General features: G+C 41.9%; 2 protein-coding genes across 6 annotated transcripts; one reads left to right on the forward strand and one right to left on the reverse strand.

Annotated features, from left to right (window-relative positions):
- Positions 1–419: 419 nt before the first annotated feature.
- On the forward strand, positions 420–8,072 carry ccdc92 (coiled-coil domain containing 92). Of its 4 annotated transcripts, XM_005729568.2 has the most exons (6): positions 420–498; positions 681–868; positions 1,594–1,715; positions 3,478–3,650; positions 4,137–4,178; positions 6,814–8,072. In XM_005729568.2, the coding sequence occupies exons 4-6, from the start codon at positions 3,515–3,517 to the stop codon at positions 7,620–7,622; spliced, it is 987 nt and encodes a 328-aa protein (XP_005729625.1). In that variant the 5' UTR covers positions 420–498; positions 681–868; positions 1,594–1,715; positions 3,478–3,514; the 3' UTR covers positions 7,623–8,072. The 4 variants fall into 4 exon arrangements, with proteins under 4 accessions (XP_005729625.1, XP_005729624.1, XP_005729626.1 ...); XM_005729567.2 differs by lacking the exon at positions 1,594–1,715 and having other exon boundaries at positions 731–868; XM_013909939.1 differs by lacking the exon at positions 1,594–1,715 and having other exon boundaries at positions 430–498; positions 678–868.
- A 1,633-nt stretch (positions 8,073–9,705) lies between these two features.
- Positions 9,706–13,854, reverse strand: chmp7 (charged multivesicular body protein 7). 2 transcript variants are annotated; one of them, XM_005729571.2, is made up of 11 exons: positions 13,506–13,854; positions 13,211–13,392; positions 12,953–13,124; positions 12,449–12,634; positions 12,219–12,352; positions 12,023–12,071; positions 11,788–11,907; positions 11,606–11,704; positions 10,785–10,842; positions 10,471–10,686; positions 9,706–10,391 (listed from the first exon to the last, which is right to left on the reverse strand). In XM_005729571.2, exons 2-11 carry the CDS (start codon positions 13,351–13,353, stop codon positions 10,336–10,338), a joined length of 1,233 nt encoding a protein of 410 aa, XP_005729628.1. In that variant the 5' UTR covers positions 13,354–13,392; positions 13,506–13,854; the 3' UTR covers positions 9,706–10,335. The 2 variants fall into 2 exon arrangements, with proteins under 2 accessions (XP_005729628.1, XP_005729627.1); XM_005729570.2 differs by having other exon boundaries at positions 13,211–13,854.
- Between the last annotated feature and the right edge of the window lie 68 nt (positions 13,855–13,922).

Genomic DNA, 13,922 nt, shown 5'->3' on the forward strand with positions numbered 1-13,922 from the left:
CTCTCTCCTGTTTTTTGTGTTAATGTGATGAACTTGGTAGTGATCATTTTAATTGTTGATTAGAGAGTGTGACTCTGTTAGTGCAGCCAAAACGAGAAAGAGAGAGTGGAATGTCAAAACATGTGATAAGTGGAAGGAAAAAAACTGTTGCTGTGGTTTTACCGCCTACACAGTAATTGAGGGGCAATACTGCCCCCTGCTGCCCTGCAGCTGTACTGTCCAACAGCTTTCGTTCATTTTTATTTTTTCACGCATTCCAGGCGCTTTGACATAACTAAAAATCAAACCTAGCGCCTGAATAAACTATCATAAGCATCAAGAAGTTATGACACGTCACACCTGACACAACAACTACTTACTTCGACTCTATCACTAGATGGCGTGTACGCCTCACCCCTTAACAAGTGACAGTTTCTGTTGCTATGGTGACGACGCTCTCCCCGTAAACGGTGGCACGTCCGTAAGAGCTGCTACTTCCACATTTAATGACGTTTAAAGGTTAGTAGACTCTATTCTACTTTTACGTGAGCTGCTTAGTTTCAGCTCACGTAAATTCAAGCTGTGATTCTAACCTTTAACTTTAATGTAACTGGTCAAAAGTCACTGGTCTGGAACATTTTAGGGTTGTATCGCTTAACGTTCAGGTTTCCCATGATGCACCGCTTTATTTTGTCTAGTAGCTCGGGGAGATGATAGGAAACTGACACAGCCACCCCTCTCTTTAACCCAGCGGAGGCGAACCCCTGACAGCAGCATCCTTGACATGCCCCACAAGGCGGACTGCGCTTAGCCGGTGTGGCTAGTCTGTTTATCCACATTTCCCGATATTTTAGAAGATATTCGACGGCCGAGTATTTTTAGCTGTAAGGTAAGCTCTCCGCCATATAACGTCAAGGTACTGTTGTAGCCTTGTTAGCAGTTAAGCTAGGCTAGCATCAATGAAAGCCTCATAGCTTACGTAGTTACCCCGTTTTATTCGAAGGAGGCTATCGGCACATTAAAATATATGTTTCGTTTATCTGAAGCTAATTTTTGTGTGCTTCAGTTTTATTTGGGATTAATCTAAACACACTCAATAAAACTACATTTTAACTTTTAAATTGTTTTGTCTATTCCACGTCAGAAAAAGCCTTAATGTCGTTAATAATGGCATGGCACCTGCTAATGTGTGCGCATTGCTGCAGGACTTTCATCGAAAGTACGGATAAGCCCTGTTGGATGTATTCAGTGTATCCCGAATTTACCTGACCACCTACACAAAGCTAAATAAAACCCCATCTTCGTGCTAGGATTGGTCGGTTGCTTTGTGCGTGCAGCAGGCTGTTTTTGGGTGATTGTAAAGTGTGGTTTGGTGTGACCCACCAGAGAAAGAAAATGTACTGTTTGCTGGACACTGGTCAGCTCCTCCCTGGACCACAGTCGCACATAGCATTGGTTGCAAGGACAGCCTTTGTAATGACCCCTTGAAACGCAGCAATGGCATCCAACAGCACGCGGAGTCAAAAAGACCACAGAAAGTGGGCTGTTTTGAAGCCTTTCACTTCCACCGTTCGCCAGGCCTGATTTACGACTTTCTCTTATTCTTCGGTACAGATAAAGAAGGTCAAGTCGAGAATTAAGTCTCTGGATGAAGATTAACGTTAAAACAATGATCCTCTGGCAGCTACCGCCAGGACCAGCGGAGGCTTCATTTCGGGGTGCTGTCCGCAATGCAGGTGCTGAAATTGAAAGTGTCGTGGAGCGCAGTCTAATAACACGTAGCGTTATCTGTCCTGTTGCAGTTGCAGGCGTTGTTTGTAGTTAGACCACTTAAGCTTTAGCTGCCTCTGTTTTCCTTTTAATGCTTTTGTTGATGACATAAACATGACTCTATGTGAGGACGTGATTATTGTGGAGAGTAACCCAGACTGCATCTTTCCATAAAATACAAGCAACAGATTTAGAGAAGATGCTGGAAGGGAAGCTTCTGTTTACAGTGTGGAATCCAAGGTTGAAGGATGCACGTTTGCGTGCAGTTTCAGCGTCATTACAGGGCGTGACAGCGAAGGAGTTGTGACTGAGGATAGTAGCTATTTGCTAATGTTTCGTTCTGCTGCTGCAGTTCATTGATTATTTATATTCTCTGTGTGGGGAAATACTGGTTGCTACATTAGGAAAAGAGAGTCAAGTAAACACGCTCAAATGGCAAGGATTTACATCTTAGAGGAACTGTCTTTCTTTAATTCACTGAGCATCCATACACTTTTTGAATCACCTCCATGCTATGGCATGAGCCATATTACTAAAGTTGGCAGAGGTCACGTCTTTGCAAGCGGAAAGCTATCAAAGCTATTCTAGGAAGGAGATGGGATGAGAGATATGCTTGCAGCGCAGGGTTTACCGGAAGGACCGCACATTACTCATCAATAATAGATTATCTCCTCAGCCTTTGTGACACACCCCCAGCTGTATGTGCCAGGCTGTGTTTTGGTTATCACATGTTTTCATGGCAAAAACACACAGGCGCGTGAGAGCTAAAACTAGGGAGCATGTTAGGTCAGGTGCATGGGATGTATTATTCATATAAGTTAGATGATGTAAGAGTGGGAAGCTCAGAGATGTTTTATTGAAACACACTTATGATTGCAGTCAGAGGCTGCCTCTGTATACAGGAGGGGATTTTAGCGGAGATCAGTGTTCTCTGAAGCCTCAGCACAGTTTAACAGAGGGTGGAGATATTGAGACTCGCCTCTGGAGACAAGGATGTTCAGTGAAGAGAGTGTGGAAGAAGGTGGGGCAAGCCACACCCAGTGTCACTCACCGTGACATCTGTTAATGTGTTCAGCTTTGATTTAGTGTTATGACTGATGGTGTTATGGACACTTAATGAGAGCATTATGTAATAGAGACATATGTTATGCTGTTTCACTGTTGGGGTCTGTTAGATATTCTGAATTTGAAAGACTCTCACAGAGGAAAAATATTTCCACTGCGTCGCTTTATCAAATTACAAGATAATATGTAAATTGGATTAGTACGTATTAGATTAGTGTTACCTTTTAGATGCCTTTTTTAAGGCCAGCAGGGCCCACTCTGTATTATAAATCAATAGCCTAATTTCAGTGATTGGTCGTTAAGTACAGCAAGCCATTACTGGCCTTTCTCTGCTATAGTCTTATTCTAGCATTGACCCAGGCAATAATGATATCCGACACAGCTACTGTGCATAACAAACAACAAACAGAGTTGCCGTTTTTGCCTTTGGATGATCAGTTTAAATGTAAAATGCCCTTCTTTGTAAATGGGGTTAATGGTATCATCCCGTATTGGCTGGTTTGCTTAGAAAGCAAAGTTAGACCGTATCCTAAATCTCACGTTTACAGCCAAATGGGTGAGAATTGATGTGATTACTTTTTTTATGGTCTTCTTCTCTGTCTCTCTTTTTTTTTTACTCTCTCTGTCTCTACCTCGTCTCCTTTCTGTCATGTCCGCCTGGAGGTTGCGAGGCCAGTTGTGTGTCCGAACAAAATCCACCATGGCGTCAGCAAATGTAACAATGGAAAATCAGTTGCAGAGTGCACAGAAAAACCTGCTCTTCCTCCAGCAGGACCACGCCAACACGCTAAAGGGGCTGCATGCAGAGATCCGCAGATTACAGCAGCAGTGCACAGGTGAGAAGGGCCACAAGTAGGACTTCACGCTGCTGTGGAAGACCAACACATTTAATCTCAACTGTGGTAGGGAGTGCTCATGAATTTAAAACAGAGGCTTTTGCTGAACCTAAGCTTATGCCTGGAACTAAAGGTCAGCAAGATGATGCGTTTCCAGTGCTAAATATGTCTGAAAAAATATGGCGACTTATTGGCAGTAATAGATACACGCAGCAGACATAAATATGGTCGCCCAGGAAAAGGAGAAAACAGCATGATCTGCCCCTGACTTCCTGACATCCAGGGCTAACCTGTTTACTAAAGCTGACGATGAGCTCTCACTAATCTTATTAAATGGACACTGCCATATGGAAAGCACAGACATGTTTTCCCCAAACTTGCTTTGCTGTTAATTAGTATGTGAGGAGCATGCTGTTAGATAGCTGCCCTGTTCTAGCCTCATGTAGCGCAGGCATTGTAAATAACCCTCTTCTTTTTCTTTCATAGACCTGACGTATGAGCTCACTATCAGAAGCTCCGATCCCTCAGGTAAGCATCATTTGTAGTACACAAGCACCAGTTATACCACTGGCATTCAGCGTTGTTGTCATGAGTTAGCGATGCCATTAATTTGTTGTGGAAAGGTGATTACTGCTAATGCTTTACACACTGTTTTGCCCAGTGTGAGCCCTTTGGTCTAGCCCTTTTCTTTTTAGACCAGTCAGTCTTATTAGTTCAATCTTCTGACATGACACTGGTATTCTGACAAGAGAAGCTAAAAAAACTGTTTCAAATTATACTCACTTCCCCCAGGTAAAATATTTTTTTATTCTTTGTCTTTTGGGTTTTAGAATGATATATTGCATTTTCTGTAACTACTTCAAACTGTGCAGCACAAAACCCCCACAGCAGTAAAGGCTGTAAATCAGTGTTTTTTCCTTTGAAATAGAGGTCTGTGTCAGTGGACAGGCCTGGGAGCACAGCACTCTCCCTGTTCCCACCCAAGAAGTATTGCAGTGTGGGCCTCCCTGCTGTTTATTGCAGCTCCCATTGCTCATTGCCACCTGCCCCTCCCCCATAAAACCAGGGCCATGACATGGAGTGACATCACTGGTCTGAATCACATGCTGCTCCACAGCACAGCCTCAAAGGCACCTGATAGGCGGAATACAATTTAATTTATGTACAAACTATTGATGGCCACACTGATGTGTGCAAGTGAGTATGTCACCAGGAGCACATTACGTAGTTGGTGTCCTTAAAGGCCCAGCCTCAATCAGTATTGTCAAGGCCTCCAGTCAGAAGCACTATCATGTTAGTGGGGGACATCTCAGAGATTGGAGTGCAGGAAATGAGATTATGTGTCACAGCACTAATGCACACACTGCTAAATGCTCACTTTAGCAGGGCCCAGCTGTTCTAGCTGTAGCAAACATGTACCAGCCCCTCCTTCAGAAAGTGAAAAAAATGATATAACATTGCTGTAACCACCCCTGTATTTAATTAGACTAAATGAAGGAATTGCAAAGGATTGAGGATTTCTACTGAATAAAAAATACACAAATGTGCTTCATTCCATATTTTTTGCACATATACAAACATAGCTATACATTGATTGTACCTGGGTGGGGCAAGGCTGGGTGGGGGCAGCAGTGATGGAGATCACATGGGAGTACTCTGTCTACCAGAGATGTAATGTGAGACAGGAGCTCTCTGCCCACTGCAGATGAGTCTCTGTAGGATCATACCATCTCTGTCAGCCTATAGTCAGCGTCTGCACTTAATGCACTAATGATTAGTCCGGTGGTCTTTGTTTCATATATATATATGTATGTATGTATATATGTATATATATATATATATATATATATATATATATGCTCTTATGTCATTTTTAATATTTTGCTGCCAAGGAGCCAGACTTTCTTGTAGTTTTTTAAAGTGGTGGTTTGTTGTTATTTTTTGTTTGTTTATTTTGTCATTAATCATTCAAGCATAAAAATGGTAGCTAAGTCAAGGGATGAACCAGCAAAGAAGCTATTTTAAATTGTATCTTTAGGCACTTTGTTACTAGCAGTCACAACAACACAAAATTTCTTCCAGTTTCTTTAGTTGTGTAAAGGAAAAATGCCAAAGACTACACAGTTTAAGAGAGTTAAGATTTACATGAGTATTTTTGCACCAATAAAGTGATTCCCAAAGAGCTGTTAGCTGAAAACTTGGCATGTCTCAGCATGGTGTGCAGTGTCCATAAAACTGAACAAGCAGAGGACAGATAGAAGAAATGTTAGGTTTTAAAAATGACCTACACTAGATAAACAGTATCTGAAAGTCGTTTCCAACAGAAAGACCTGTCTTGAGACCTGAGAGATGCATCTGACCCTTCATTTGATTCATCTTCTGTTCACTGAAAGCCTCATCAGAAATGATGTCAGTGGAAGTGCGTCTGTCAAGAAGCTGTTATTAAGCAAGGGAAATGAGGACAAAAGGCTGAAGAATTGCACTGATAGTCATTGGCAACAGGTCTTTACAGAGTGATGATTCCAAACTTGAAATTTCTTTAAAATTTCTTTTATTTATTTTTGTTCAAATGATTGTCGGTATGTACGGAGGTATTCAGGATAGAGGGACAACAGAAATTGTCTACAGCCGTAAAACACAGTGGGGGCTCTGTCATGGTTTGGGGCTGCATTTCAGCAAGTGGAGTTCGGGATCTCATCAAAATTGATGCAATTATGAAAGCAGAAAAGTAGAATACCATTGCAGCACCATCTGGAGTAACAACGTACTAGCAACAGCTTTATTTTCTTTATTTTTCAGATCCCAAACAGATTGCTAATGCAGTCAAAGCATAGTTGGATAGAAAAACATAGAATGGATTGGCCTCATTAGAGCTCAGACCTCAACATTATTAAGACTGCTTAAAGAAAATTTCAAGAAAGCTTGTCTAAGAGAGTTCAGGCTGTGTTGAAGAATAAAGGTGGTCATATCAAATATTGACTTTTATGTTAGAATTATCAAACTATTTTTCCTTTTATTCTGTATTTACATGTATGTTTGCATCTTTCAGTAATTGCTGCACTATTTCCTATTTTCCTGTCAACATATAAAGGAATGTTGGGTGGCTTGAGACTTTTGCACAGTATTCCATGTAAGAGCTGTTGGGTTTTTTCTGTGTGTGCAGACAGCAGCGAGGCCCGATGCAGGGAGCTGCAAAGGAGGTGTGAGGAGCTGGAGGCCCAGTTGAAGAAGAAAGAGGAGGAGAACACAGAGCTTCTCAGGGACCTGGAGCAAAAGAACGCCATGATTTCTGTCCTGGAAAACACCATCAAAGAGAGAGAAAAGAAGTACCTGGAGGAGCTTAAGATGAAGAGCCATAAACTGGCTGTTTTGTCTGGGGAGTTAGAGCAGAGAGCCAGTACCATTGCTTACCTTACCTCACAACTACACGCCACTAAGAAAAAGCTGTTAGCCAGCAGTTCCTCTGAGGCCAGCCCTAACGCCAGTCCTGTCACCTCGTATAAGCCCACGCCTCCACCGGCCAAGGACAGGCAGCCTGAAACCCCACGTCGCCGCATGAAGAAGAGCCTCTCCCAGCCTCTACATCCAGAGTTGACAGAGGTGTATCGCCTTGGAGCGGACGGTAGACGGATGGTGCTGCGGGAGACAGTGGATGCCATGCCTGACCCAACACCCTTCTTGCAGGCAGGCAGAGAGTCTCCTGAACCACAGGTAGTTCGTGAGCGGCCTGCTGTCATCCCTCCCATTGCCCCTGAGCGCTCACATGCTACTCCACTGGGCGCTACGGCAAGTCCGCGACACAGCCCCGCACGGGACCGTCAGTACAGGGCTCACGTGGGCGTGGCACACCGCATTCCACATGGCACTCCTCCCCTGGCTCCGCCACAGGCGGACGTGGAGACTCTGGCAGTGGACCAGGTCAACGAGGAGAAGGTTGTGCGGAAGCGCTCGGGAGCCGACAGGACAGTTTAACACTGCACTGCAAACCTGCACCTTAAATGCACATCTACTGTATACACACCACACTGCAAGAACAAGAAGCAGCCTGAACCACTTTGTAGCCTGCTTTTGACGCAACACTGCAATATTAAAAAAGAAACTATGAAAGTATATTATGATTTGGTGATGGTATTCCATTAGGACTTTTGTTTTTTTTTCATATACAGTAGAAATGGACTACTATAAAGCATGCCAAATGTTTATTTACTGTACACCCCAGTGAGTCCTTGTACTATCACACATTGACTTTTTGCTTAGGCTTTCACTTCATTCTGTCTTACATGGTGCACACAACAAATTCTTAGCCAAATATCTGCATCAGTGCCTGCTGAACCAGTTTTACCATACACGAGCTCCATAATGTAGTCATGGATAATAGTTATATTTACATATCTCTGTCTTCTTCATCTTCTCTGGACATATCAACAAACTGTATAACAAGCTGTGTGCAGCTGCTTAGGATAGAGCTGAAATAATTAAACTATTACTCCCTGAATGTCTTTCATCTGCTTGTGATATCAGTATAATAACAGCCCTGTAGGTATGAGCTGTGTAATATGCAATTAGACGATTGGCAGTTGCGAAGGTGAAAACTGGACTCTCATCTTTTCCTTTGCTGACTGGAAAAACAGCAATAGGCGTGAGAGAGAGAGCGACAGCGAGTGCGTGTTTCTGAGAGACAGTGTAAGCCACTGTGACAACTAAATTTTAGTTTCAACATTTATCCATTGATGTTGTCATGCAAGGGCATTCTTTTCAAAAACACTGCTGTAATAGGATTTTTGTGATATTATTAATTGTACTTTATAAAAGCTGTACATTTGTAATGAATTCCTTTTTTTTTATTTATTATTGATTGTAGGACTCAATAGAAAGTACAACAACACCTCAGATATTCACTGTAGTTACACCACCAATGTGACGGTAATTAAAATCACTAAATAATCTGCTTTTCACTGTAAGGTGTACTATACAAAACAGTACAATAAACAATAAATGATTTTTTTCAAAGGGTTACTGGGTTTCTGTTAGTGGCTGATGGGCCACACTGAAAGTGTTCTCCATGATCCAAACTGTGGCTGTTTTGCACACCTGTCTACACCAGCAGCCATGCAGTCACATGACTATAACTCACAATACCATTGTTATGCTAGACCCATTTACAGAGTCTGTTGTTCTTAGATTTAAACAAAAATAAAAACTGAATCACATCAGGAAAAAATCTGCCTTTTTATACTTACCTGTGTATGTACTTCTACCAGACACTAGGTGTCCCAATTTTTAAAAGAAAATGTCACTGAAGGGATATTAGTCACTCTATGAAAACAAAGACTGCATTACATGTAAACAATACCTTAAAAACATAAGTCATAGACCAAAAAACATTTGTAAAACATAATATTTTACTTCAATGATTTGGTTGTAAGAACCAGTTCTTAGGGCAAAAATGTTACTTTAAGATTAAATGTATACTTAGTCTTACGAGTCTCGAGTTTTGCCTTAACATGATAATAGAATCAGAATTTGGCACAAAGACATGAAAGCATGAATATATCCATTGAGCCTGTGGTGGTGTGAAAATGTGCAGGATATTTACTGACACACTTAGGCCTGTTAGTACTAGCTGAGCATCCTTTAAGTGCGACAGCCTATCCTTAGTATTGTTGCTGACCAGGACCACAGTGTACCTATAGTCTGATGGCTGCCTCCAGCAGGTTCACTGTACTCAAAGGAGGTCCTGTTAAAGTGGCTGACGAGTGGATACTGTGTGACAGAAGTTTTGGAAAAGCTATTAATTTCCTAAATATTTACAGTACAACTATATTTAGGGTCACATTTGATGCAAGAAGTAAATTTCCTAGTGGGCCTTCCTGTGCGGGCTTCCCTACCCAGTCCAGAGTGCTTTTGTGGTCAATTCTAATAGAAAAATGCTTTATGTCTGCCCAATTCAAATTATACTTGTTTATTCTCCGTTTATTCCAGAGGTGGCTCCAAACAACTACTAACTGTCCTTTGCACAGCCTGAGCACAGGGACCGACGCACGAGCACCACAGATGAGTGATTAAAATAAATTTTATTTTTGATATGGCATATTTGGTTAAACTCACTTAAGGTAGGCTTTTCTCAGTCTTTACAGGTACTCTGTATTGAGACTAAATGCAGTTTTTATAAATCATTTGGCATAACATTCTCTTTCCTTTTAGGTTCATATTTACAATCCAAAAGGCCACTTAATGCACTTTACAGGACTGCTATTGATGGACATTTACACACAATAATAAACACACAATAAACAACAAATACAGTTTGTTTTCTTACTCTTCTCAAAAATAGCATAAAATTATGTCCTAGTGGTGACATACCAAAGAACCAGTTTCAAGGGGTTAAAACGTTCACTCCTGACTTGAGAGCATTTGAAAGCGCTCAAGTTAAAAAGTGCACAGAGGGGGAAATATATATATTTTTAAAGTCCTTTTTGGCATGCCCCCACAATAAGGAAATTTTTTTTTTCAACGACAAATGACAGAAAGTGCTTTGTTGTCAACGTGGTGTTGGCTTCACAATCCCTCAAATCACTACTGAGTATTATTTTAACTTGTACGAACTCGCTTTAATTTCTAAGAGCTTCACTTTGTCTTGATATGCGATGAAGACCTTCAGGCTTGCCACGTCTTGCCTGCTCCGTCACTGTGCAGGATCTAATATCTTGGCTGGCGATGTCAATTTCTTCTTTTGAAAGCCTGGACAGAGAAATGACTGTGTGTTATTTCAAAAGACTTACAACAAAGCTGGACAGAGAACAAAACTCAAAGTGCAAACCTGAATCTGTAAGAGTCAACTGATTTAATTCTTCCTCCAGCTGCTCGGTGCTAATATTCAAGGGGCGTTGAGGTATGTCGGGCAGAGAACTGAGGATGGACTCAGCAGAGGGCTGCAGATTGGTTGCTGGGACTGTGGGTAAACCTGAGACGGAATCTGGCTTTGAATCATTCAACAAAGATTTCAGTTCTTCCTCCAGCTCATCCATGTCTTCATCTACAGAACAAAAACACAAAGAGACATGATTAACTTAGAGCTCTATTAAAATCAGATATAAAGCATCTTGTAGATACAGCTCAAACAGAATGACTTACCTGCAGCAGTCACACCGCTGGATATAGTCTGGTTCACCTCATCTTGAGTGTCACATAACTGTTTACAGAGAGGATACATGAAGATCGTTAAATGCTGGAGTTAACTAAAGTGGATCTATTATGCCTTCTCCTTATGTTTTTGTCATTCATATATTGTTAGAGTGATGCATTCTCATATTAATTATGACTAAAGTTTCAAGTTATGAGGTCAGTCCACATGTACATTTTAAGAAAAAGTATAAAATAACCACTTAAGACTTTAGTCCAACAATAATTAAAGTAACTTAACCATGCTGTCATATAATAACACTGAAAAGTATTTTCTACCTGGGTTGTTGTATTTTGTATTCTGTTTTTGCACCATGTGATCACATCAGTAATTTTTCAGAGTTGCACATCCCTAGTTGCTATCATCTCCTCCGCCATGGCCTGTTTGTACTCAGTGATGTTTTTTGTACAGTGAAAACACATTTACTTGTTGTTTTCATATTTAGCAGGAATTGTGCTTTGTTGGAGTTTTTTTTGAAGCAGTTCCCTTTTTAGGTGCTTTGTTATGTTGCTTTAGAGATGGTGGTGACTGTCAAAGTGGAGCCAATGAGAACTGATAATGTTATCAGAGTTGCTAAATTCTTATCAATTCCCATCCCTAAGTATATCTAATATCAGCACTGATACCATTACTTTTAACCTATAAAAGGCAGCTTATGTAGGGGAGAGCTGTGTGTCATCATCAGTTTGCAAATTCTGAACACATCATAATGAGTCCTACTTAAAAATAATAAAACATGCAATTAAGTTGAACATAAAAAGAAGTTGTGTACCTCCTGGATTTGATCCACAAGGCTCTCAGCGCGCTCCACAGTCACGTCTTTGAGAGAGAGCCTCAGGGCAGCCACTCCAGCCTGATATGCTTGCATAACCTAAAGACATGAGACAACAACCAGCTTGGTTATAAACAGCTGTACAATAAGGCTGTGGCAGCTCCTGTTAGTGTTGCCCTTACCATCTTATCACTCTGTGACTGGGCTATTCGATCCAGGATTTCCCTGATGGACTCCAGCTTGGCAAATAAGTTGTCTGCTCTCTTTTCTACCCTCTTGCGACCTCTCAAACACCTCAGTGCCTTTTTGGATTGACAGCAAACATAAATAGGTGCTGTGACTGCCATCGCATATTTGGTTGCAAGTGCTTAAATGACTTTTTTTTTGGTTTTTTAAACAGTCAACATTAGTAATAACCTGTGATTTCTTCCCTTCCCGCAGCAGAATCCTTGCTTCCTCTTTGCACCTGCAATTAGATCACGTAAAGCAATTTCAGCAAAAAATCTGTCTTTCTGAATCACTGTTCCTAAAAAATAAAATAAAATTTAAAGAAATCTGATGACACGAGTAGCACACAAACCAAATCAATCGTTTATTATAAAATGTGAGTTACTTGTCAGCCTCGAGACCCAATTTCTCAACCCGCTCTCCAAGCAGTTTCTCACTGCGCTGCAGCTGATAGATGCCTATGTCCACGTCACTAACCGCAGACACGCGGTCCTGTCCAGGTAGACAAAACTTAACAATCTGTAAGAGAAAACACACAAGGACAGAGAGATTCCTTACATAAAGATGTCGCTGAAAATGTTAAATGTGCAGATTGTTAATGGTGGGCAGACTTACCTTCTCGCCTTCGTGCAACGAAACCATGACTTGCTTGTCCCTCTGCAGCTGCAGGAGCGCCATGCATAGGGTGCCCTCATCAGCACAGATGTTAGAGGAGAGGGTGCAGAGATCTTGAAATGACACAATGGAGCAGCTTGAAAATTCACTGCTGCGGTAGACCCTGAGTAATTCTGCTGCTTTCTCCTGGGGAACAAAAAGAGAATTTTGTATTTTAATGGCTGCCAAATACTGGAGAAATGGAAAGAGAAATCCCTCATCCTAGCTGCAATTCAAAATATGCAAGATGCATTTAATTTGGCTCACTAATATGCAGCATCAGGGCTTGCCATCTACTGCAATATGAAACTTAAAGTGCATTATGGGAGATCAAGATAAGAAATGCGCACAGTAATAACTTAGAGAAGTTATTGACAGTATAACTAAAAATGTAAAGATCTCAGTGGCTTGAATGTATGGATGTCAGCTGCTATGAATATGTGAACTTTAATGAGAACAACAAACCTTTACTAGTTCAATGATGACAAAAGACTCCTCCAAATGCACCCGGCTGCTACCCAAAAGAGCCGAGAAGGTCCACTTTAGAGGCTTCACTAGCAGCAGACCCACACCCCAGGACAACCAGCCACAGTCCACATTAGCAGCAAACTCCGACTCCCTCTGGATCTTCCCGCATCTGTCCGCCGAAAAAGAAAAATACAGACAATCTAAGTAGACTGACCCAGACTGGCAGGCTTAGTGGGGGGGCAGAGATTCACTTACGTGGCCATGGACTGGATGACAGTAGCCAAGCCAAGCGGTGACTTTTCTTTTCTCTTGAAGATTTTGTTCAGTTCCTGCAGATTGACACAGACGGTGCGGCGGTCCTTGCAGCTCTTCACGATCAGAGCCGTCCAGAAGTCCATCTTACTGTCCCAGTCCGTAGTGTTGACGTCTCGGTTCTCCTTGAAGTCGGAGAACATAAAATTCATTCGCTCATCGTCGTCCCATTCGAGGGGGAGCGTAATTTCAGCGGAGTTCGACATTTGTAACACACAAAGCTAAAGTTTCAGTAAACCTGTTTATCGGCTAGCTTGCTGTTTTTGCCAATCGGACAGCTGAAGCAGCTAGCTTAAAACCGAAGCAGCGTTTGGTTAGCTAGCAACATCCACCAGGAGCCCTTTAAAGAGAGCCAGAATATCACCGCTTAACGTTTAATAACATGTACGTCCAGATGTCACCTGCTGGGCTAATCCTACCATTCACATGCCACCTGCCACAGCAAACTGAGCTGCTTAACCATTAATAAAATATCTCGCTAACGCGAGCTATCGTTTCACATTCCAACAACAACAATGTGTGGTAACATGAGTTCACAATTCTCAGCCGTACGGAGAGGCGGCAACAGTCGTTCCACTGCGTAAAAACGTCGGGGTGACCCACAGGGACACCCCGAACAACAAAGCAAGCGCCCCTTCAACTTGCTCATGAATGC

Source organism: Pundamilia nyererei, unplaced genomic scaffold (genome assembly GCF_000239375.1).
Source record: "Pundamilia nyererei isolate P.nyererei 1_Seehausen unplaced genomic scaffold, PunNye1.0 scaffold00033, whole genome shotgun sequence".
Lineage (NCBI taxonomy): Eukaryota > Metazoa > Chordata > Actinopteri > Cichliformes > Cichlidae > Pundamilia > Pundamilia nyererei.

Coding starts and splice junctions, on each gene's coding strand:
- chmp7 (XM_005729570.2), bottom strand. CDS start 13,473: ATGTCGAACTCCGCTGAAATTACGCTCCCCCTCGAATGGGACGACGAT. Junction 12,635..12,952: donor TCATCATTGAACTAGTAAAG/GTTTGTTGTTCT, acceptor TTTGTTCCCCAG/GAGAAAGCAGCAGAATTACT. Junction 10,843..11,605: donor TTGTGGATCAAATCCAGGAG/GTACACAACTTC, acceptor CTCTGTAAACAG/TTATGTGACACTCAAGATGA.
- ccdc92 (XM_005729568.2), top strand. CDS start 3,515: ATGGCGTCAGCAAATGTAACAATGGAAAATCAGTTGCAGAGTGCACAG. Junction 3,651..4,136: donor ATTACAGCAGCAGTGCACAG/GTGAGAAGGGCC, acceptor TTTCTTTCATAG/ACCTGACGTATGAGCTCACT. Junction 4,179..6,813: donor CAGAAGCTCCGATCCCTCAG/GTAAGCATCATT, acceptor CTGTGTGTGCAG/ACAGCAGCGAGGCCCGATGC.